Source organism: Montipora capricornis, chromosome 8 (assembly GCF_036669925.1).
Source record: "Montipora capricornis isolate CH-2021 chromosome 8, ASM3666992v2, whole genome shotgun sequence".
NCBI classification, from domain to species: Eukaryota; Metazoa; Cnidaria; class Anthozoa; order Scleractinia; family Acroporidae; genus Montipora; species Montipora capricornis.
The window spans coordinates 5,528,653-5,554,037 of NC_090890.1; the positions used below are offsets into that span (position 1 = coordinate 5,528,653).

General features: G+C 39.1%; 1 protein-coding gene across 1 annotated transcript in view; it reads right to left on the bottom strand.

Annotated features, from left to right (window-relative positions):
• Nucleotides 1–25,272, bottom strand: part of LOC138059180 (dynein beta chain, ciliary-like) — a 65,746-nt gene extending 40,474 nt beyond the window's left edge. The window contains exons 1-21 of the mRNA XM_068904723.1: nt 24,743–25,272; nt 19,399–19,592; nt 17,908–18,097; nt 16,619–16,718; nt 16,288–16,499; nt 15,166–15,399; nt 14,690–14,857; nt 13,209–13,325; nt 12,575–12,843; nt 12,386–12,454; nt 11,858–11,984; nt 11,008–11,272; nt 8,359–8,528; nt 7,835–7,909; nt 6,258–6,845; nt 4,570–4,739; nt 3,356–3,578; nt 3,079–3,195; nt 2,464–2,550; nt 1,670–2,071; nt 406–651 (exon numbers count right to left, since the gene is read on the bottom strand). Coding sequence (XP_068760824.1) covers nt 406–651; nt 1,670–2,071; nt 2,464–2,550; nt 3,079–3,195; nt 3,356–3,578; nt 4,570–4,739; nt 6,258–6,845; nt 7,835–7,909; nt 8,359–8,528; nt 11,008–11,272; nt 11,858–11,984; nt 12,386–12,454; nt 12,575–12,843; nt 13,209–13,325; nt 14,690–14,857; nt 15,166–15,399; nt 16,288–16,499; nt 16,619–16,718; nt 17,908–18,097; nt 19,399–19,592; nt 24,743–25,087 — 4,368 coding nt within the window. The 5' untranslated portion in view covers nt 25,088–25,272. The remainder of the gene's footprint in view (nt 1–405; nt 652–1,669; nt 2,072–2,463; nt 2,551–3,078; nt 3,196–3,355; nt 3,579–4,569; nt 4,740–6,257; nt 6,846–7,834; nt 7,910–8,358; nt 8,529–11,007; nt 11,273–11,857; nt 11,985–12,385; nt 12,455–12,574; nt 12,844–13,208; nt 13,326–14,689; nt 14,858–15,165; nt 15,400–16,287; nt 16,500–16,618; nt 16,719–17,907; nt 18,098–19,398; nt 19,593–24,742) is intronic.
• Between the last annotated feature and the right edge of the window lie 113 nt (nt 25,273–25,385).

Sequence of the window (25,385 nt, forward strand, 5' to 3'; positions counted from 1 at the left end):
TAACACACTTTTTCCATCTTCGCATGTCGGAATAACATTCTTCAGTTATGCCGCGTCGCTCGCCTTTCCATTGAAATAGTTTTCAACCTTTCATCCACATCAAACATTTTCAACCTATGTTTTGGGTAGGTTATTTCACAAATAAATTAGCGTAGACAGCGGTTTACAACAAGCATTTTAGCTCCAATCCAGAATATCTCTGACGGATTTGGATCAAGTAAAAAATTTCTTTTCTCCTCCTTTTCTGCCTTTGTGACACTGTCTTTGACAGCGCACAGCCTTCACCGCATGTTCGAATATTGGCCAAAATGATAACGACTTGGAATGCCTTTTAGTATATCACCTGTTGTACACTGTTTAAAATGATCGCCCCTTTTAAGTTGACAAAGTCTTGTCTTTTCATACCTGATTATCTTCCAGAGTTTCAATCAATTCCTCGCTTGATTTCAGCAACGGTATACCTGTTCTGAGATGACTTTCATACTCAAACTCCATCTGAGACCACGTGACATCCAATTCCTTCAAAACCTTTTCCATTCCCAGTTCCTTAGTGGCTTTGTCAACGATTCCACGAACTTCGTCTTCAAAGTTGTGCAAGTTGAGGGCTAGCAGATCGGCCAAGTTTGTGTCTTCATTCATAATGAACTTCACCTGTAAAGACAAATAATTTCCCACAAGGTGAAAAGTTTCGTTAAGTGGTTCTTGTGATGTTCAATTCTATTTTCACTGGCATCTTGTGTCATGAAAGGGCAGAACGCATTGAACATGAACGTGGGCCTGTGTTATTTAGCAATGACCCGACCGGTGCTCTGTTTATTTGTTTGTTGGCTTGTTTTTAAACAAAAACAGGACCTAGTATTGGTTAAACCTTCTCACTGTCATAATAACAACCCTCTACAGTAAACTCGATGGTAACCGGGTTCATGCGAGCTGACATTAATAGCGATCTTCAGATTGGAGTGCGAGAACGATTACGAGTCATTGTCGTCACCAGAGCTTCGGATCGGCCCAAGGCTCTGGGAAACTCTATGTTGGAGAACATACCCCGTAGGATTCTTATAGCCAAAAAGTGGCTATTTGAACCTTACGGCGCCTTTTCGCTCCTCGTGCTAACATGAATGCTGCATCAATTAAACACTTTTTGATTGTTCTTCACGATAACCAATGAGAAGACACTTTGTTTCAAGGTTCTCCAGAGCTTTTCTCTCCCTCAGTCAAGGGAAGAGGTCTGGGGTCGAGATTGGACTACAAGTAAGAGTTTTCCGTACAGGGCACGCACATTACGTTTAAATAACGAAATTTTTCGAAATGCGCGAGCTCAGAACTGAAAAATCGTACTCCTAGTCGTCCTCGTACTCCAATCTGAAGTTCGCTACTCACAGAGCTAGAGGAGAAAAAGGTCAGAAACAATGCTTCAGGGTCTAGTTGTTCAAAGCCCGATTAAACTAATCCTGGATTACTGGAAACTTTTCTTTCAGTTGATTTACCGATCAAAAAGTATCCACAAGATTATAGTCTTCAATGAATAATACTACGTTTTCCTTCACTATAAAATTATACTGTTAACGCTTTTTTGAAAGTCTTAAATCAAACATCGGTCGGTATTTAATCCAGGATTAGAGTTAATCGCTTTTGAATTGATATTACGAAGAAAATGTGACGAACTTACCTTGGTGGCCTGCATAAGCTGTTGCCAATGACGATCCCGAATGGCGGGATTCTGCAACTCGCCCACGGCCCTCAATGACGTCACCATGTTCTTGACAGTAGAGTCCAGTCCGGTGAACGCGTCCCAGGCTCGCATCTCCTTGTCGAGTCCTCGTATCTCCTTCACAAACCGCTTGCACTCCATTTCCATGTTCTCGACATTGATGTCCGTCCAAAGAGTGTCCTTCCATTCCTCAATACTGCTTAGTACAACTTCGATCATGTCCCACAGGTGTTTAAGCAAGAACACCTCTCGGCGACAAGCTCGCAATTGTTTGTAATCAGGGAAGTTGACTTCAAAGAGTCCTGCAGACTCTGACAGAGCATTCATTTCTTCTTCCATGGCAAGGATCTGGACATTAGCCTGCAAAAGCACAATGGAGCCGTCTTCAAACGAGTGTGGGAAGTAGTTTACCAATTCCTACGCTTCATCACGACTAAGGGTCAGAATATTCCGCGTAAATCTTTGAAATTTGAAAACAACACATAATAGACAGAGTGGTCCAATTTTTAGTCGCAAACTAATTCTTGGGACGCGGTATAATCCAAAGATAGAGGGTATTCAAGTACCGAAAAGTCAAACATACTAGGAACCATAGTTTATTCATTCATCTCCAACAAAAAGAACATAACATTAGATCATCAAAGTAATTTATTGGCTACTTTGAAGTTCATTAGCCTTTGGCTATCACCTGCTACCTTCATAGAATAAAAACTTAGTCACTTCACTTCACTTCATTGGAAATGATAACGTACCTTGTCAAGTCTCTCGTAATACTGTGTGGAGTCAAACTGGAATGGAGCTGTCTTACGGAAGTCTTCTCTGAATTCGTGCTGTTTGATCTGCAGAGAAGGGAGAAAAACGCATCACAAAGGTATGCATTCTTTCCCACAAGTGTAATAGCAATTTACTGGAAAATTATATTTGTCGAAGGTACACTTGTCAGTCCTTCACAATAAAGAAACAGATCAGGGTGTAGCGATAACAACTGCTTTCCAAGGCCCAGTTTGGGCTCATCCTGGACAGGTTATTAACGAATAAAAAAAAGTTGCCAAAAGACTTTTAGCCTTCAATATTGCCTCAAACTTTTCGTCTATCTTCAGCATAAATTACATTTTTAAGGCTATTTTGACGGGAAAAATTCACAACTCGGTTGGTATTTGATCACGGATTGGTGTTTATCGACTTCAATTTGAAAACTGGGACCAGATTGGTCGAAAATTTGTTAAAACTAAATAGACAAAAGAACTTTAAGTTAGCCCCAAACTCAATAGAATTGCATCCTATATGAATCCAAGGTAATTAGAGGTCACAAGTATCTGAAAAAAGAGAGATGGTTTCACAGAAATAACGTTACAAAATTAACTTACATCAAACTGTCCACATTTTCGTCTAATGATGGCGACCTCAGAGGCCTGCAGCGGTGCTACTTGCTGTTTCACTGTCACTTGAATCTTCTTAGTGTTATTCCACTGTTCTGGGAGTTCCTGTTATTTAAAAAAAAATAAAGAAATAAAATGTTTTATAGCTGATGTTCCTTCTAGAAATTAACAGAGAAAATTAATTTGTTTTTGGAACTCTTGACTCCAAAAACGATGTCAAACGCTCTCTGATATTATAATTACCAGAGTTCCGCGAGGTTTGTACCTGAAGTTGTGTATGTACTTCCTCTGGCATTTCCTGTCCGTATGTCTTGAGCAGCTCGATAGTTTGTTTCAGTGGTTCGAACATTTCATCAGTGACTGTCTGCCTGTCCTTGACTGCCATCAAGTGTCCCATCACAGCAACAAGGCCATTGTAATCGCCTTCTTCAACCGACTGAGTGAGACCAACATCTGCTACCTTGATGAACTCCGCTAAGTCATTCAGACTGCAGAAAAGACACACTGCCATGTTAGACACTTGACTCAAGAAGGATTTTTCAAAACTGTGAGAACAAAGGCCTTTGAAAAAGTCGAAATCGTGAAAATACTAGACTGTCTTTTAAATTTTGAAATACACGAACAGCACTGTTTCGAATTTTCAAGGGAAAGAAAGAAAGAAAGAAAGAAAGAAGGAGAGTGGAGTGAATTGGAACTCGAAATACATACAGCTATTCAATTCAGTTCAACAGAAAATGGAAAATTCGGCCTAACTTTGAATCACCAGAGGGCCAAACAGCAAGGTTATTTTTTTTATACTGCTTGAAAGAAACAGCAGAAAAATGATGCAGAGCCAGAAAAAACACAAATTTAGGGAAAAAGCATTTCCAAGACTTCAGCGTCAAAGGTGAATACTTCCCCGAGAAAAAAGCCAGTCGGAGACTGGATGTGTGTACTGCTTTTGTTGCCGGAGAACTGTCTTCTACACTTGCAGAGAGCTGTCACGAGTTATCCAGGGGTATTTACCATTTACACGGAAAATCCGGAAATTTCGGTTAGAATATCAAATGGTACACACCATTCCATTTAGAACTTTTCAGAAATTATGATGCATTGGCACAATCAATGTCTTAATTCTGTCCTTTTTGGGCTTTCCTGTTGATACCAGTAAATTTTTTACGTTATCCAGTTTTTATTGGGACAAGCTGCGTCATTTAATACTTACACCTACAATTTCCACCTGGATGGTTCGTGTAAATGGTAAGCACCCCAGGCTTGCGAATGTTCTTTGTCTTGAGCCTTTACTCGCGTGCAATGTGCACCTATTTTCTCACAAGTACTCGCTCACTCTTACACTTACCCAACAAAACGAAGACATAATGGACATCACACCATAAGGGAAGTGCAAAATAAAGACGCTCAGTTTTGCTTTCTAAAAAAAAAGGTTATTTCTAGCGTTTTAAACCATTCCAATAGGATCCACCCATGACAAAACTTTACCTGTTTGTGACATGATCAATAAGATGTTGTTTGAACATGTAGCTCCATCTCTTGATGATATTCAGCAGGGCCTGTTTGAAAGGTTTGGCGTCCACGCGGAACCACGTGTCAAAAATCTTCGTCCCTTCCACTTCGTCAACTTCAGCGTAAAGTTTTTCGTAAGTGTCAATCTAAAAGCGATAACAAAACAGTAAGCCCAAACTAGTTTTTCTTAATTGCCATGCACAACGTTTCACAAAATTAAAATAGGAGACTTTTTTTTTCATAAAACGCTCTACTCTAAACACATTGACCAGAGCTGAATATTTAATGTATAATTTGCGACGACTTGTACGGCGCTTTTGTGCCATTTAATGCACAAACCAGCAGTAAAAACATGGAGAGATCGCGTCGACGCACACACATAAATCCTACAGGATATTGGTTATATACCGTTACCTCCTAACGCCACGTAACAAAAGAAACTGCGTCATAAGTAGAGATGACAAGAGCACGCGCGCACGCGCCCCAAATTCAGTTTCTCTTGCACAGATACCCGCGAAATTAGTTTTTACAGTACTAATGACGAATGCAAATTAACTCCGAAAAAGGCTTTCTCTGACTTCTGTTCACATACAGTTCTTTTCGATGAGACGCGACGTTACCTCGGCCACAAAAAAAAACTACATGCATTGCTAAAAATGCATTGTCAATTGAGTTACCACAAAATCCTTGTTGAGACTTCGCTACGAAATTAAAAATCGATTTTCGCTACTACGCGTAGCAGCGTATTCTCACTTGTTCCGTAAAAAAGAAAAGGATTAATTTTCTCCATTAAATATCGAAATTAATTTCGCGATGCCTTTGGTTTTACATCACTGGCTTTGTGGTTGGCTTTAAAATGTTACTCTCTGTTCTCGGCAAAGCAGAGGCCAAGAACTTCCTCATGTGCATTTTCCCGCGCTTCGCTCCCACCGCCGATATACAATGCTTATAACGATTGGCTGATTTGATTCTCTTCATCTGTCGTGATTAAAGGGAACCTCCACTAAAACAACAAAATAGCTTTAAACCACAGAACATAATGTTTACAATTGGAATTGCTCAATCTTTTTCCAATGAAAGCGTTTGTATTCGAGAAAAATAAATTCCAAAAACACTTATTTTGGATTTCAAATTTCCCGGGCGCCGCCATCTTGAATAATTGTGACGTAACTTGGTTGCCCTATTGTTCCAGAACAATCGCTCCTTGTATCAGAACAATAGGGCAACCAAGTTACGTCACAATTATTCAAGATGGCGGCGCCCATGAAATTTGAAAGCCAAAATAAGCGTTTTTGGAATTTATTTTTCTCGAATACAAACGTTTTCATTGGAAAAAGATTGAGCAATTCCAATTGTAAACATTATGTTCTGTGGTTTAAAGTTATTTTGTTGTTTTAGTGGAGGTTCCCTTTAAGACAGATAAAGAGGTTAAGCATGACGTTTACGGCCAACGGGAGGCTCCCGCTTATCATAAAAGCGTAAAACTTCTCTCATTCTAACTTGTCTCGCTCCTTTGAGAAGCTTGAGAATTGAGCTAATGCCGAGCAGGGTTCTTACATTTTCGGCAAAAAACCCTAATTTCACTCCGACGTTTGCCGTTCGGCGTAAACGTCATGCTTAGCCTCTCTTATAACTTGTCAATTCGGACCGGACAGCACACGTACCTGTTCTTTGAACTGCGCTAGAGTAGGTGGATTCTCTGGGACACCTTCCTCGGCATGAGCTTCAATTTCTTCCGCGGTTAGCACGTGATTATACAACAGGAACTGTCTCATGAATTCGTTGCGGTCGTCAAGCCACAAGTAGGCATATATATCAAACGAGCTGCGATATTCATTTGCCTTGTTCATGATACTGGTTACACGATCCATCAAGTCTTGTCGCATCTCGGACAAATCAAGCATGTCTTCAACGTCGTTCTGATAGTGTTCTGATCCACTGTGTTCAGCTAATCTCTTGACAAGCGACGCCATCTTGTACACATCATTAACGATACTTTCGACGAGTTCGTAAAATCCATCGGTGACACCGAAATCCAGCGATGGAATGAACACCATCTCAGGCTGCTGCAGCTCTAGTTTTGCCTCAAACAGGCCTGTGGTGTTATGTTTAGAGTCTGTGTTTTCCAAAAGATAATTGAGTGAACAGTGAATACAGTTAAAGAAGCCGTCCAAGACCATGTCGTCCAGATAGTCGACATACGCTCGCCAAATGTCAGTCGGCGCGTCTGCTTTGAACAGCTCCAAGTTATTCTGAATAACAAACACAACACACGGTTTAATTCCAAGGCGTACTTAAAGTAGAATCTACGCCCTACGAGGAATTGAAGTAGAAGAAACGTTTGGAGGTCCATAGACCTTTTTGCAGATATGGCGGTCATTTTGATTTCTATTGTTTCAAATAGCTATTATGGGATGCCCAGAGGGGAAAATACATATTAAATTGCCATTGGGATGCTGAGCATCCCATAATGTCTTTCGAAACAATAGAAATCAAACTGGCCGCCGTATCTGCAAAAAGGTCTATTCCAACTTCAACCCCACCTTTTACACGTCAAGACAAAATTAAGAATAGGCAACACGACAGAATTTCGTGAATTTCCAAAAAAATTATGTATTTCTCGAAATTGAACTTATGTCCGAAACTACGTGACGTCATAAAGCCCACAAGAAGGCGCCTTAACTGAACAAAATTCCTTGTAGTGTGTCTACTTTCTATTGGATTCGTGGAAGACCTTAGACAGCAATGACCAGAACAAAGGTTGCTGACCAGCGGTTTTCGTTAAAATGATGGTTTGCTGGGGGTGCTCAGTCTCGCGGGCTCAGAAAACCCGGTTGTGGTCATTGTTATTTAAGGTTCTCCGTACTATACAGCTGTGAGTACAAAGTCACTTGAGTTCTGAGCATGCCTACTGGCTTTGTAGGTCGAGTTTTTACACAGTAGCGTGTTAAGACCGTTCAGTAAATAATGACTGAACTAAAATTTACATATCCCTTGGGCTAGATAGGGCATCTCCATACTTTCTCACATAGGGAAGATATCGTTAACGTCATCTATTGTCATTAATGTGCCAACCAGAGCTTCATTGGCTGTTCCTGTGGTTGGCAAATTTGAATAACAAAAGAAATGTTGTAAACAGATATCTTCCCAATACGGACACGGCATGTCGCTTCCTTGGAGTGTATGCTATAAAGAAAGATCAGTGGTCTGGGTAGCAACAGGTAGAAAGAATCGTAAATACCTTCATTCGCTCATGGATTTTGTCTCCTGCTTGTTGGATCAAAGTGTAACGCTTGTTCAGGTTCGTTTCGCTGTCCTGTCCAATAGAAATCAAAAGAATCGTTACCACATTTCCAATTCTCCTGCTCAAGATTTTACGCGCTACAGGCCATTTCCGAGTTGCTGTTTGTCTCGGTTTTGAAGTGAGTCTTGGTGCTTGTAAGGGAAATGAGTTTGATTTTGACAAGAATACGCAACTCATTTGCATTTGAATGGTTGTGCACCGGGAGTCGATTTAAAACTGAGACATGCAAGTAAAATACGCAAACCCATGAACTAACTTTTTTCTTTGTCTCCTTCGTAATAAAACAATAAAAAACCAATAATGAAGACGCTTCTGAATTAGCGTCTGTTACTCGTGTTTTTGCTTGCGTCGCTAGGGAAAAACCGAGCCTTCCTCGTTTGTTTCATAAAAAAAAAATCGAGCGAAAATACCGTACATCTGCGTTTCCATCAAGAAAATCTGTCCTACATAATAATGCGTACCTCAATGTTGAGTAGTCCTTCCTTCTTGCGCTCTTTCCGTTCGTACAATGGTGCTTCACACCATTTCGTCATAAGCTGACTCATACTTTCAACATTGTTTTTGGCTGCTTGTACTCGTTTTTCCAGGTCATGGACCATCTCCCTTGTCTTCTCGATGTACTCCCATGCACCTTGTTAACAAAATCAAGAAAACTAAGGACGCTGAAGTTTTTGTTTACACGGATTTATTTCGAACATAGCGCGCTTTTTTTTTAAGGCCCTGGATTTTTTTAGCCCCCTTATCAGGCACAACACTTCTCTCCAATAACTTTACAATACTTATCCAAAATTTTATAAAATAATTAGGATAGTACGCGCACTCTCATTGGTCAATAGCTGTGTTTGGATGAGAGTATGTAAACATCCCTGGTGAAAAACCTCAGAGGATCCTTGAAGATCTTCAAGGATCCTTAAAGATCCTCAAGGACCTGCAAAAGATCTTTGAAGATGAGGATCTTTCAAGGATCCTTGAAGGATCTTTGAAAGTTCTTTAAAGACCTTCAATTGCAATTAGGAGTTGTAAAGATCCCCAAAGAGCCAGTGAGGATCCTGTGAGGATCTTACAAAGATCCTAGTGAGAGTAAGTTTCAAAATCTTGGTAAGGATCCTTACAGATCCTCAAGAATTCTTTGAGGATCTTCCAAGGATCTTAAAAGGATCTTTTAACTGATCTTGAAAAGATCTTTATTAAGATCTTTGAAGATCCTTGATAAATCCTCTATTAATCTTTAAGGATCTTTCAAAGATCTTTGGAAAGATCTTTGTAATCTAATCAAAGAGATCTTTCAAAGATCTTCATGACATCCTTGAGGATCTTCACGGATCTTGATAAAGATCTTTTCAAGAACAGTCAAAGGATCTTTTTAGGATCCTTGAGAGATCCTCAAACAATTCTCGAGGATCTTTTAGGATCTTTATAAAGATCCTTTGAGGATCAATCAAAGGATCTCCTTAGGATCTATGAAAGATCCTCAAGGAATTCTTGAGGACCTTAACGGGATTTCTATCAGGATCCTTAAAGATCCTTAAAGGTCTAAGACAGATGTTTGGGGGAACTCAGTAATTGCAATAAATTAGTTACCATTGCATCTTTAAAGTGCACCTAACCCCCCAAATTTTAGTTGGAGTAAATGATTTACCATATTTTTTATAGTACATCGGTGAAAAAATTATTAGATTTGCTCAAATCTAGTATCTTTTATGGCCCCTCAAAGTTTGAAAAATCGCACCTAAATGGCAGCCATCTTGGTTCAAGTCCGAGTAACGGGAGGATTGGGGCTAGTAGTTGCTATGACGTAGAAAGGAGAACGAGTGTGTTGACATAGTTCACATAGTTCGCATATGGTCCACTGTTGTAGTCCAGAAAATGCCAAAGAGATGCTCCTTCTGCTCCTTCTGAGTATTATCACATGATTTGTATTGGGAAAACAAAATGTACAAGAGAAAAAGGTCTATTTAGGCTAGTTTTGTGCAAAACTAAAAATTGACCAACAATTGTCACTTACTAGGTTTTTGTTTCCAGCCCTACATTATTGTATCCTTAATCTCCATTTTTTTTATGATTTTGACAATGATAAACACATCTATGCAAATAAAGAAAGTTTAAATGATGTTTGTGCCATACTGTTGTTGTTGTTTTTCACGGTAGTTAATAGGAATTGGCCATTTCCAAATTCACTTTAAATTAGCATGTTTCAGATTTTATTACATCCTGGCACTTATCTTAACCGTGAGGTGAATCAAAGCCATAATTGGCAGTAATCTTGGTTCTTTAATGGAGCCACAAACATCCTTGAAGATCATTGGTAAGAATACTGAATATACCCAAAATAATCACAAAGATCTTGACAAGATCCTCAAGGATAGATTAGGATCTTTGAAGATCTTTGGTAAGATTATTGAAGATCCTTACAGATCTTTGGTAAGATTCATAAAGATCTACAAAGATCTTAACAAGATCCTCAAAGGATCTTTTAAAATAATAAAGATCCTTGAGGATTTTTTTTAAATTCCTTGGTAACATTCAGGAAAGATCCACAAAGATCTTAACAAGATCCTCAAAAGATCTTTTAAAATCCTTGAAGATCCTTAAAGATCCTCAAGGATCTTTGGCAAGATTCTTGAGGATCCTCAAGGATCTTGGCAAGATCCTTGAGGATCTTTAAGGATCTTGGCCGAGATCCTTGAGGATCTTTGCAAGGAATTTTGAGGATCTTTTCTCAGATCTTTATTAGGATCCTTGAAGATCTTTATGACGATCTTTGAAGATCCTTAAAGATCCTTTGAAGATTTTCACCAGGGATGGCTGTGACATCAAACGAATTTTGATTGGCTAGTAGGAAATATGAGCGTGCATCAAGAAAATCTGTTTCAATCAAAAAGTAAAAAAACCAGCATTTTCCTTCATTTGTCGATTTTTTTTTTGAGAATAGTTTAAACAGTTGCGTGATAATGCAGAAAGAATGAAAAGGGACTTACCGTTAAACAAAGCAGGGTTGGTAGAGTGGCTAGAGAGTTCGCTTTTTACACTTGATTCGATGTCTGAAGAGTGCCTTATGTCTTAACACTCTAGCACCAAATGCATATTATAACCATGCAATAGGCACAAACCTTCACTGTTCCAGTTGAGCGTTGTTTCAGCTTGCTGCAGTTGGTTGTCTATCTCTTGCAACTGCCCTTCCACCAGAGGAAACTCCACATCAAGTAGTGTTTCCCTTATCTTGTTGTACCACGCAACAGTCAAGTCAAGGTTGGAGAGGAATTTGTGAAAGGTCTCATTCCGTGAGTAAATGCCTGTAGCACTCTCGGGAATACTCTCTAGGGTTTCATTTTGAGCAATTTCAAGATATTTCACCTCACGAAGCACTGCTATCAGCTGAAACAGAGGAAAGTGTTCTTATAAGTATGATGAAGACATGGTGATATGGTCACTCTTCACTCTTATGTTTGCTTTATCATTCAGAACACAAGCAGAGAGCGAAGACAAACACAGATTTTTCGCATGAAAGAGCTAACACCCAGTTATCTTGAAATCCATTGCTGTCCAAAAAACACACTCGCTTGCAAGGCCTTGCTTGTCCGACAAGCTTGTGCACAAATACCTCACAAAAGCACATTCCATGATTCAGAGCTAATCTTTCAAATAGGAAGATTTTTTTAATGTCAAAAGCTGTCATTATAACGAGCAACATATAGGATTTGGCTAAACAGCAAAAAATCTTTACATAATTTCACTTTCAATTCTTATTTTCTGGACATGAACGATCTCCTTTAGGGTGTGAAATATGTCGGGTTGATTGTCTTTCACTGAACAACTCTGGTTATTGCTTGAGAACGGGATTGGTAGGTCAATTACTGTTCAAAAGGCCATCTTTAATAGGGACAGAGTTTTTGAAGAGGTTCTCATTTTTGGCACGAGGCACTCACGTATTTTAGACGAAAAATAATTTCTCAAACAGACCTGAGGATCAAAATTGACTTTAATGAGTTTTGTGTTGCTATCCCGTATGATAAGAGGTTTGTCAAGATTTTTTTGTGAGATAGATCCAACATCTGTGGTCCAATCGGCATAAACTTTCTCTTCATACCTGTGAAAGGTCATAGTCACTTTAATGATTTTTAAACTGCTTACAAAATTTTAACTTTAATAGATGTACTGCACCTAGCATCTACGGGCCTCTTTTGGTGATTGATTGGTGAAATTGGTGATTTAGAGCGCTGGGGAATCACATTGGGGACAGCAAGTAACTCGGAAATGTAATGCTAAATAAATGAAGAGAAAGACACACTGCCTTCACAACGGCATCTTCAATATTATTTGGACTAATATTTACTTATGATAGTGATGAAGATAACAATAACAGTAACGGTAACGGTAACAATAACGATAATGAATATGATAATGATAATAACACGCTCCTAAACAAGAAAATACAAATTATCTCAGTAACACTTGCCGTAATAAAATTGTGAAAAATGCTAAACTTACGTGCCCAGCAGTTTACTCATTTCATCAAATTTGTTGAAAATAATCATAGCCTCAGCTGTCTCAAGGGTGCTGCAAACCAAAAGATTGTCATTATAAGAAAGGTTTTGATACTGATATACCAACGTTTTGTAAAAAGCTGAAAATCATGGCCAATAATTGGGGCCAAAGCACGCCTTACACAGTACCTACCCATGATTAACAGAAAGCTTGAGAGTGTGCATTGGTTTAGTGATCCTGTCTCGAAGTTCCTGGGACCACTTCAGGGCCCCTGCAACATGAGGCATGTTCTTGTTGATTGGCATAGTTTGTTCTTCATTTGCAAAGGTCATTTGCCCATCAAATATCACCTTGGCTTCATCTAGTTCCTCTTCATACATTTTGAGAAGGACAGGATACTTGTACTCAAAATCTGCATGAATGAGCGGTCGATCCAGCAAAGAGCCAAAGCAATCAAGAAGCTAAAAAGTGGGATAGAAAGATTTTGAGTCGGTGCACAGAATTTCCACTGTTTAGATGTGGCTAGATTAAATTTAGGAATGGTTAAAAATGTGTTGAGAGGGTGCGACCCCCTCTTTTTAAGGTGGCTTAAACCAGTTGGAGGAATTGTCTTATTGCCAAGGCAACAACAGAGTCACCTAAAAATGCCCTATATTTTGTCTTCAAATGCTAATATCTCAAAAACTAACTTGTTAGCCCCAATTTTCTATTGCTGGAAAGGAAGATGATTACAATAGCACTGCAAAGTTAAAAAAATATCTGTGGAGTGGTTATTAGAATGAACTTAAACTTCTTCCAAATGTGCGGGATTTATTTTTGGTTTTACCTTGAGAGCTGCTTCTGTGCTTGGACAATCATCAAACCCTTGGCAGACAATGGAAGCAAGCCTTCTGTCCAGATCAGCTATTCTCTCTCTGAATTGGTTGTAATCGTCAACAAATTCCTGAGAATGCAATGAAGAGTGAGTATTACAGAAACTGTACATTTTTAACCTCAACTTTATTCAATTTATTTATTACGCTATCAGTAACTACAGTGTAGCCAAAAAAAAGTTTGATGAAGCATGTCTCCAATAAATATGATCATCAAAAATAAGATTTAACAAAAAGTTTATTTAATCACCTATCGTCAACATAATTTCAGTCTTGTAGAAGTAAAGCAGGTCAATTGGAAGCTGAACCTACTCTAATTAAACACAAAATTATTAAATTTTATTTTCTAAAGAAACTGTGGTACTGCGTTGGTGGGGGATTGAAACAAAAATCGATTTTATAAAACGAGTTGATAAAGGTCGAATAACCACTGTGAAAGATTTAGAAAGCTGACAATCCCGAGCGTAATTAAGACTTCTATCTGTTTTACTTTGACTGTTGATTGTCATATTAGATTATAAAATTACATTGGTCATTATTGGCTGAATTCAAGCAAAACTAGAAGGTGAAGCATTTCTTTTCGTGGTGCATCGTCGTAATTAATGCGATATTTTGAAACAAAAAACAAAACCACTTCAAAATTCAGAACAGGCAATGTTCATAACTCTTTAAGAAGGACAAAGTGCAGCTAATAAGGTGTGGTGTATCCTAAATTGCATATCCATGAAAGAAGCTATTGAATGGCTGAATGCAAAATCCTTATTAGCATTTCACTTTTTCATCTTTTGCAGTGGATTTTCATCAAATTGCAGTCCAATTATTTAACCCTTTCACTCCTGTGGGGTTCCCCATTGACGAGTAAAATCGTCTGGCATTAGACAGAGTAAAATCTATAAGTCTCATTGGCCCTTAAAGGAGTAAAAGGGTTAATGGGGACATAGTTTTTGAGTGAACCTAGCTGTTGTTAACCCTTTCACTCCTGTGGGGTTCCCCATATTGAGGAGTAAAATCGTATGGCGTTAGACAGTAAAATCTATAAGTCTCATTGGCCCTTAAAGGAGTGAAAGGGTTAAATTAATGGGGACATAGTTTTGAGTGAACCTAGCTGTTGTTAACCCTTTCACTCCTGTGGGGTTCCCCATCGACGAGTAAAATCATCTGGCGTTAGACAGAGTAAAATCTATAAGTCTCACAAGGCTGTGCTCTAAGGAAAATTAAAGGTTTGGGTTGTTTCAGCTATGGTACCCCTCAGCCCCTACCCCCACCGCCACCCCCAGAATTGACATGCCATTGGTATTCATTTTCAAACATTGTGACTTGAAAAGCTAATTAATGGAAATAAGGTGTTGCTCTCTGTAAGCATGTGCGAAAATAGAGAAAAACTATTTCAGAAAGATTATTATCATTAACCATCCACATGTGTTAATACTCATACCCTGTTTGTAGGATCCAGTCCATCATATGTACGATTGCCAAAGACTGAAAAAATCTCACTGAATTCTGCAAAGATCTCAACAACTTGATGGCTGAGCATCTTGCCCTTGATACCACCCAGTTCCACTTTTTCCAACTTGGCAAACTCCATAGCTGTGGAAAACAGGTCCTGAAAAACAAAGAGCACAGGGGCCAATGAAAATCAATTCGACTACAATGGAAAATTACATTTCTTCCCGTTATCCTTAAAAAATTATCGTCTTCTATCATGGATACTAGGATACATGGATACATGGATCCATGTATCATCATCTTTCATGGTCTTAGTTTATACTGTGAGTCAACTTACCTCCAATATTTATCAATAAAGCCATCAAATTTAGTAAATTATCTGAAGGGCTCCATTTTTTCTATATGTACAATAATGATACCAACAGTTTCTTTGTCATTAACTTAAAGGACGTTTCATTCACAAACCTCCACGACCCCCAATCTCTGGACAAATTGATCGATCCTTGTAAACACCAGTTCATTGGCAAACTCCCATTGCTTGACTTCTTGTCCCTCCTTAAAAAACTTTTGGATGTTTTTTCTGTCTTCCTCAAAGTGCTCCTTAAAACAGGTGCAAATCGCAATGGCTTTCTGGGTTTTCTCATAAGCTTCTTCAGCTTCTGACTTAAAAATCTCTGCAGGATCTAAGTATATCCTTGCCTATGAAGAAACAAAAGAAGTGATTAATTAAGGATGTATCAGTACCAGGGTAATAATATTGCTTGAATCAAGAACGTTCATCCTTGTTAATTAAAAGGGAGCAAATGGTACCAGCTGGTAATAACCTGTAATGGAAAGAGGAACTGAATTGAGGGATTTGGGCACTAATAAGGGCAGAGCAGTACACAGAGTTCATGTTGGATTTTGTATATAAAATTCCAGGTGTATTCAAGGAGTTTTCAAGAACAAGAAATTGAGTTTTCAAGGAATCTTTGTAAGAAGATTTCTATGCCATGTACATCGTGTTGCAGTGTTTTCTTTGCTGAAAAAGCCTCCCATGATATTCTCTCCCACGTCCTGCGAGTTAAGTGCACGCACCAACATTTTATTTTTTGCATTTAATCTTTCCCCAATAGTCAAATTTGGGCTCAATTTTTGGAATGTTTCTTTAACTTAGCATGGTGCAATCTTAACAGTTCTCACGCAAGCAAAAATTCAAGGAGTTTTCAAGCAGTTTCCCACCAAATCCTTTTCTTCAAGAGCTTTTCAAGTGCCCTTGAAGTCCAAAATTAAATTCCAGGGCTTTTCAAGGACTTCAAGGAGTAGCACGAGCCCTGTGTACAGGAATCAAATCAGTTAAACTCAAGGTATTTTAGGAGAGGGGTAAAACTGGACTACCCATAGGAAAAGCTCTCGGAGGAGAACCAAGTGAACAAACTCAACCAACATGTGACGCAAAGTCTGGGAGTCGAACCCAGGCAACATTGGTGAGAGTCAAAGTGCTCTCGCCACAGCACCATCCTTGCTTCCCTAAAGACATTCCCAAAGACATTCTCTCACATACACTATACAGTATTCATCAGTAGCCCTGGCTTGCAATCTACTTACCATGTCAATCAACATGTTACACAGCTCCTGTAACAGGACAATGATCCTTGGAGCTCTGCAGTAATATTTGGAATTTGCCCAGATTAGACCAACTGTATGAAGAATAGCAGGGAGTATCTTATCCAGCTCAGAAAAATCAAATTGTTCCATGTCATCCAGTAATCGACGCAAGGGTTTCAGATGAATATTGATGTCCCTTGCCTCCTCCAAAGCTGTGAAAATATTAATGTACAGTAAATAAAACCTCAAGTAAACTTCTGCAGTCCATCCACATTTCTGACTATTAATTTTACTAGTCATCCTCCAATTCATTCCTAACAAAATCACATACCTGCTACTACACCCTTGAAAATATTCTTGAAAGCAGGAAAGTAACTGCTATGAGTCTTTTCTAAAAGCTCAGCCATTCTCCTAACCTTGACATCATGGAGCTGAAAACAAACATTTAGTAATAAAATAAGTTTATAAACTTAACTATCATTAAGGGCTGATAATATTTTTTCCAGTAGGCAAATAATATGTGGCTAATTAAATTTCACCTCAAAGTAATGACTGTCTATCAGTCTAAAATAAATTGTGCACACACTGTAAGGGAGCTCTTCAAGTTATTTCCAAGGGCATTCTCTTCATTATGTCATTTAATATACGCAAGTTTCATAAACATTACAAAATCGTCCATTCAGCAAAAAATGTTACTCCCAGCATTTAACAAGGCTTTTTTTTACATTAAAGGGTTATTGTAACAGATTATGTTTACGTGTAACTTAATTAATAATACTTGAGGAGCACTTTGAGTCCCGAGAGTATATCAGAACAGACCTAATGTCAAAGTGAAGGAGAAAGGGATGGAATACTTAATTGTGAAAAAACCGCTTACATTCCATTTCATACAGTAATTTCATCTCATTCAGTAAAGCTTTGGCTAATTGTCGCTGTTTGCTGTTTTGTTGCAGCTATAGTTTTTGTTTCTTCTCCCTATCTGACACTTCTACATGCATGGTTTATGGTTTACGCATGGTAGAAAACATTCCAATAATTTTTTTAGAGTGATAATGACAAGCTTGCTATGGATATCGTCTTGATGTGAGTCAGTTTTGCCAGCTCAGAAATCTTTTAGGAAGGCTTTTAGTCTGTTAATGATAAGATGGAGTATAACTTCCAGGGATAAAAGAGAGGCTGCTTCTTGCTGGTGGCCTGTGGTTGCCTCCCTTGCATCTTAATTGTCACCAAAAAGATTTGTTTTAATTTCACTCAGAAGCCTTTTGAAAACTCATTTAGTTGCTGGCTATGGTAGGTGGCTACCACAGACAGATAACTGAACACCTTAATTATTAAACCCATTGACCCCTACAAAAAAGACTTAACAGATTTTACTCTGTCTAACACCAGACAATTGGGGCATCCTAGGGCACCTGAGGGGTCAATGGGTTAAGCAGTCAAAAACTATGTCCCTTCCATTTACCCATTGACCCCTGGGAGTGAGACTTGACAGATTTTACTGTCTATAAACACCAGACAATTTTACTCGTCACCTGGGAGAGTCCTAGGGCATTTGAGGTGTCAATGGGTTAATTAAATGCAGTTGTTCACTCTTTAGTAAAGCAGACTGTAATCACTAACCTGTTCAAAGATGCATTCCAAGTTCATGGAACGCGATTTCCAGAAGTCAAGCTCAACGTTTGGACCAGGATTGTGTCCTTCAAGGAGTGGTTGAGCCGAATCCCTCTTGAGAACACTCTTAATCTGGTGTGTCCAATCAATTATGACTGACTCAATAGCATGAATAAGGCCACGATCAAATGGTTCACCTCTGGGGAAAAACAAAGTGGATAAAAATGGTCAGGGCTCGGCTACACCCTCTTATTTGAGTCCTCTGACCCAACAGTAGGATCTTGAATGCCCGCAAGTACGTCTCAAACTGGACCCACATCTCGCACATGCAGTATCTTTATACCAGACTTGCCTCCTTTCCCCCTTCCTGTACTTAAATGACTTCCATGAATACAGAAGCTACAAGCTCTGGGAAATGAAACACTGACACGTGAGCTCCATCCTCCTCTCTAGATCTGGCACCTTATATAGTTTGCATTAACTCCTTGCATTAGTGTGATTAAAGTCAGGTTGAGGTCTGCCATAATTTTTATCATAATTATATATAATTGTAGTCACATAACAGTGTAATGTATTTTCATTTATCTTATAATTTTGTTACTTGAGATGTACAATGAACTTAACAATGTACAACGAAGACTACATGACGTAATGACTTCCACCATTATCATAATTTACGAATTATGAAAGTCAGCTTTGATTGGAGCATTTTGATCTCACAGTAGTCTGCATTTTTTGGCAACTATCCTTACAAGTTCCCTCTGCCATCTGCCAGTCAGTAAAGATCTTGAGATCGCCCTGTACTCTTGCTCTTGGAAATGATGTATTTAAAAATAAACGTCATGGAATAATTTTTGGACCAAAATGCCTCAGTCACACCAGACCAACATGATAAAAATTAATGGTGGAGTGTGACCTGTAAATCAAATGACCCGATGAATACTTGCAGTAAAGAAGTGAAAACAATGTCATTTACATCTTAGGGCAGTTTTCAATTGATTGTTGAAAAACAAATAACAAAGCAAATTATTACCTTCAACCAATCACAGCAGGTGCAATTACAGCACAATGAACCATTCCACAAATTATTCATTGTTGCGATTCCATGTAACTTTCTCAAAGAGTGAGAAAAATTGTGCGTGAAAGTCATGCACCTTTTGCAGCTTTTCCTTCTCATTGATTGACAAAATGCCACAAGATTTTTATTAAAACCAACTGATCACTATTAGTGCAGCAAAAATTTGCAATCGCATATTAATTACTTTCAACAGTCATTTGAAAACTGCTCTATATGGTGACTGAGACATAGCCCATCAGCAAATATTTAATATTCCCTAAGTATATTGATATCAAGGGGGTTGGGTAGTGGAAGGGGGTCCCTGAAAGGAATGTTACGTTAACTTCCTCAACCAGTGTATTTGTGAGTAATGCCCATTTAAACTCCTCAAAATCTGATGAGTATAGATGGAAGATATCAATTTTGTTTGAATTATCACTCACTTTTCTTCAGCTTCCACAGCATCAGAGACCTGCTCTGATCCCACAGGGAGTGGTAATAATGTCTTTCCTTTAACTTGACCAGCAATGACAAAGACATCACTCTTAAGTTTGTGAACATGGCGTTGTACATCTTGAGAAACAACTGCTGGCCATTGCTCATGGTTATGAGAATTTGACAACAAAGGCACTAGGATCTAAGAAAGATTGCACATAGTTTTAAAGGTGTACATGTCAACGTAATTATGCAAATTAACAGATAGTTTGGGCAGTCAGCACGTAATTTGCAATGATAATAATAGTAACAATTATAATAACTAGCTGGTGATTATTGAAAATTCTCTGTGCTGATTGGTTGCACTTGATGCGATTATTATGCGATAATCATCCATGGGTTTTTTTCAAAATGGCCGCAAGCCGTTTTGTCAAGGTGACAGCTATATAGACGAAGAACTTAATAATTGCTTTAAAGAAAATGCCTATTTTCCCAAATAATAGATGAAATTATGCTAAACAACTACACTTGTATTATTCACTTGAGGCTCGGTGAATATTGGTGAATCAAACCCTCAACTTTGTCTGGATTTTTATTCACCAATATTCACCTCGCCTTCGGCAAATAATTGTTTATTATTATTATTATTATTATTATTATTATTATTATTATTATTATTATTATTATCAACTATGTTATATTATCATTATTGATGTTATTATTAATGATATCACCATCATCATTCGTATTATTTATTACAAAAAGACAAACAATAGTGGCCGTGCTCAACACTCTTTTTTGCAGTCTCCAGGACTAAATAACACCAAGGAGGTTGCTCAACAAGATAATAGGGTGGAAGAATACAAGGCACCTCTGACAGTTTTTATGTATGATCCGGGAGCACAGCACCACAGTGAGACATAATGAGCTTGGAGCTGCAGAGGATGGAAAACTGGGGTACCCAGAGTACACCGCTCAAGTCAACTTGAGATCATAGGAAAAATCTCATAAAGGGTTCCATTCCCGAGTGGGGAAGGTGGCAAGATAAACACTTAATGCCAGCCTTAGGAAGAGACAGGATGACTTCCTAAGGTCTTAACAGCACACTAGGTTATTTCCAGATGTTCACCATCCAGCTATATTACCCCTGTTCACCAGAGCTTAAGTCCACTGTGAACCAGCATTTTCCTTTGGGCAACTGTCTATCACCAACTAGCCATACATTTACCACTTTGGACAAGATGGAGCTACACTAGCTGGCATGACACAGCAACTTACAGTGTGACTGGGAAAACCGTGATTACCTGAAATATGACAGGAATGTTATTTCTGTCCAATCATGCATCCATAATCCACTCGCGGAAACTTATTTTGACATCCAAAAAACCATTTTGGAGAGAGATCAATGCTTTTTTCGACACAGTTTTATCAGAAATCAAATTACGCAATTTTGATACTTGACCAGTGTAAGTTTTTGTTTGAATAACTGTGAATACCAGATGAAATTTACTCGGATTAGCCTTGCTCGCGTAAGGAAAATTAGGTACAAATCTGGAGGAAATAACACAATATTTAAAGCCTTTTTAAATGTATTTATGTGTGTCTAGGCTGTTTTCTTATTAGTTACGATCTACATAAACAAATTATGGCTTCTGGAAATTTACCTCCTCAAAGGAGAGAAGTCATTGTCAGTGAGAGTAGATGAAAATTGTTTTTACAGAGCTATTGCTCTTTGGAGGGATGAAATGAGTGATGAGAAACATGAGGAAATCCATAGATTAAGTTCTTGTTTGATTGAGAAAAATCCAACAGTTTTTGAGCCACTACTATTTTCTACAAACTCTGTGAGAGTCCAATCACAAAATGATTCTGCTCAAGCCAGCCATTTCAGTCTCCTTCTGCCTCGAGGTAGCTGTTTTAATGCTCCTCTTCCACAGAATACAGCAGTCTCTGTTTCGATAGATTTATATAATAGATAACACTGGGAATTCATATCTGATATGCCTCAGCTGTTTAATACATGTAAACAAACCCTTTCTTCTGCAAAATACCATCATTGATCAACAAGTATTAAAGTCACTGGATCTATTAAAGCAATCTTGTCTAATGCCCTTTCCTTGTCATGACTTCGACCAATATAAAAGCGTCATCTTCACATACTAGTTCTCCGTAGATCTAATCTTTGGAGCAGGTCTTTGAGGTTTTAGTACTCCCACAATCATACTCTCTTATGTACAACGTTGGTGTAGGACATTCAGAGGTTCTGCAACCTTGTACAAAATTATTTGAACAGACCTTTGTACTCATCGAAACCAGTTGAATTGGTAACGATTAATAGTTCTAGCCCATCATAAAACATCATTGAACTTTTATTCCTGGGCAACTAAAATCTTAATATTCCGACATGAGGAAGAATCTTTTGCTTCTCTGGGTTAACCTTTGATCGTTGTTATAACCCCATGCACACAGCACAATGATGGCCACTAGGTATATTTCCAATATTTTTTGAATTGCTGAGTTTAGAAATAGGCCAAAAGCTAGCCCAATTTACACACTTTAAGACAACAGGCTTTATTGAGATATTTCCTCTAGATTTATTCCTAATTTTGTAATATTTTGATTTCATAAATTATAAACCTTAAGCAAGCAAGGAAGTTAATCAGAAAATTTTATCTCATATTTCACAGTTATTCAAACAAAAACTTACACTTGCCATGTATCAACATTGCCCAAATCAATTTCTGATAAAACTGAGTCGAAAAAAAGCATTAATCTCTCTCCAAAATCGTTTTTTTGGACGTCGCACTTGCAATGTTTGCCCCCTGGCGATCCCAGAACCCTTTGCACACATGTATAAAGCATGGATCCGATTTCTGGCAACTCATTCATTAATTTAATTTCATCAAATTCTGGTTGATTAAGCTCAGAGACTACTCAGAAAGAAACGGAACAGTGCACATATTTGCCCTTTCAGCGATCACTGGTGCGCCAAAGCAAACTTATAGTTGTTACTTTCAACATGTGGCACAGTCGTGAATGTATCACCTACGACTAATAATGGTTTAATATTCAGTTTGCAGTTTTCGTGTGTGAAGTCCTCAAACATGATTGGCTTAAAAACAATAAGCATTCCTGAAATATTTTAGGTGTTCACCATTTTCCCAGTTCCACTGTTACAGTTATTATTATTATAGTAGTGGTATCCTCGTCTCAAAGAGGCGATGGTTAGCGCCGGGGATTTGGGCAGGATCTTGTAGGACTGTGTAGCCCGATCCTGGAGTGGCAGTCTCTGTTGCAGGTGGCGCAGACATGCCTTGTGGAATTGCATGCAGAGGCTGTGCGTTCTTTCCTCGCCGCTCTCTTGCATGTAGCCTGGACTCTAGCGTTCGCTTCTGCCTTTGAAACCCCCGCTTTGACACTTTACCGCCAGGTATCTCGGTGTTTGGCGATGTCCTCCCATGTACTGGTGTTGATTAGTGCAGATTGCAAGTCTTGCTAGACGACGTCCTTGTAGCGCAGCAGCAGTCGACCCACGCGACGGACGCCCTCCCGCAGTTCTCCATAAAGGATTTCTCTTGGCAGGCGGTCAGGTTCCATGCAAATGTGCATGGCCGAGCCATTGAAGGCATCACTGAATGAGCAGTGATGGCATGCTCGCCAGTGCGCTCCAGGACCTCGATGTTGGTGACTCTGTCCTGCCACATGATGTGCAGCAGGCGCTGAAGGCAGCAGAGGTGGAAGCCGTTGAGTTGCTGCTCTTGTCTGGCATAGGTCATCCACGACTCGCTGCCATAAAGGAGAGTTGACAGGACACAAGCTTGGTAGATGCACATCTTGGTCCTTTTGCTCAACAGGTCATTGCCCCACACTTGCTTGTTGAGTTTGGCCATGACAGCAGCTGCTTTGGCGATCCTGAAGCTGATCTCAGCATCAAGCGAAGTGGCGCTTGACACGGTGGAGCCCAAGTAGGTGAAGGTGTCCACAACCTCCAGCTCCATGTTGTCGATGGTGATGACTGCGGGGGACACAGCACCTTGTGCCAGGATGTTGGTCTTCCTGAGGCTGATCATTAGCCCAAACTCCTTGCAGGTGTGGGACAGCTTGTCTACGAGATGTTGGAGGCCCTCCTTGCTGTGGGATGTTAAAGCAGCATCGTATGAGCACTGCGTAAGCTTTGGTTTTGGCATGGAGTCTGGCAAGAGTTTGCTGTCTGACCTCGTCCGCATGTAGACACCTTCTGTACAGTCTACAAAGGCATACTTGAGCAGCATCGAGAAGAAAATCCTGAACCGGTTTGGAGCAAGGACACAGCCCTGCTTTACTGCACTGCTGACTGGGAAGGCATTGGAGGTGGCCCCATCGAAGCAGACCGTACTCTGCATGTCCAGGTGAAAGGAGGTGATGATCACCAGGAGCTTTGGAGTTATTATTATAAATCTGTGTTTTCATTGGTTATGATCCTGTAGTTAATTCAAGGAATCAGCATAGCAGGGGTTTAATATTTTATATTACGTTTTGAAGCAGATGCCTCAGGGCTAGTCAAAACAAGTGTTGGTCACTCTGGTCTTTTATAAGAGTCTGAGTGAAAATCATTAGGCAGAGTAGCCAGTGATGAGAGGCAAATAACATAGATGGCAGTATACCACCGGTAACCAGCTTCTAATGAAGCCCCTGCATAGCCTTCCACCTTGACATTGATTATTCCAGAAGTCACAAAAATGCCATCCAATTTTTATTTTGTATGATCCATCAAGAATTGCAAGGCTGATTATAAGAGTTTTTGTGGTGATGACCTAATCTGGTGTGTTGTGTTGCATGCAAGCAAGATGGTCTGCGACTTGTTACTCATAGCGCATGAGCTTTGATGTCAAGGGAAAAGAATTGGAGTTAATGCTATGAAACTAAAAACATCAAAACTATGAAACAATAGATGTTCTCTTCCCTCAGTCTGCAATTAAATACACACATAACAACTATAATATGTATTGAATTCCCCATAATATTGTCAATATCGATCACCGGCAATGACAAATTTAGTCGGTGGGCAACAATTTCTGCAAATGCAAGATCTCCCTTAATTAAATGCATGTTTGCACAAAAACCCCAAACGAAAAAGCCCAATCCCTCTGGAGTTTTGCTGTTGCTGGAAAAAGGTTTCATTTTAAGACCTCTGTCACGAACGACAATTAAATTATCCTATTACTTCCTTCGATGTTAACTTCAATAGAGAAGATGCCAATTCTATACCGAGGAAGGTTTGACGTAAGGTTCAATTCCCCGCGACATTGCGAAACAACAATTATGCCGATAATTAGTTTACAAATTAAATTTCTTATAGCCTGCAAAACAAACCTCGTCGACAAGGGCCGACAACTGCTCCAGTGGTGAATAAGATAAATCTCCATATGTAAGAGCTGTTTTGAAATTGTCTTTTCCAACATTCATGCCTTTTTCCCTCTTAGAAAAATACACGGCCTTTGCCTTTATCGACGCGGGGAAATCAAATGATGGCTGAAGTTGCCCGGCTGTATTCTGGTAGATGATGAGAATATTGTACTCTTGTTTCTCGAAGAAGTCCAAAACCATTTGCCTGTATTCGTCGTTCCCTTGTAATTTTGCCCATTTATCTGCTTTCAATTTCATTGACTTTAAAGTGTACTCTGAAATAAACTCGAAACGAACGTCACTGAACTCCATGTTTGGGCGATTTGTTTTCTTGCAATTATTTACAAATTTAAAGCGTTTTCCGTGCTTTGATAATCAACTTGGCGTTTCCTTCAGAGCTTTTAGATCGCTTTTCGAGGCTCATTAATCCCATTGGCTGCAAAAAGACTGACACTCCTGCTAAATTTCGGTAAACTCTGCAGCTTCGTTGACCTTCTCGTTTTCTTGTCTGAAATCGGACTAGTTGCTATAGAAACATTTGTTTAGCTCAGTTCCCATGGCCGCCATCTTTGAACTTTGGGCACAAATCCAACTTTCTTCAATGGACGTT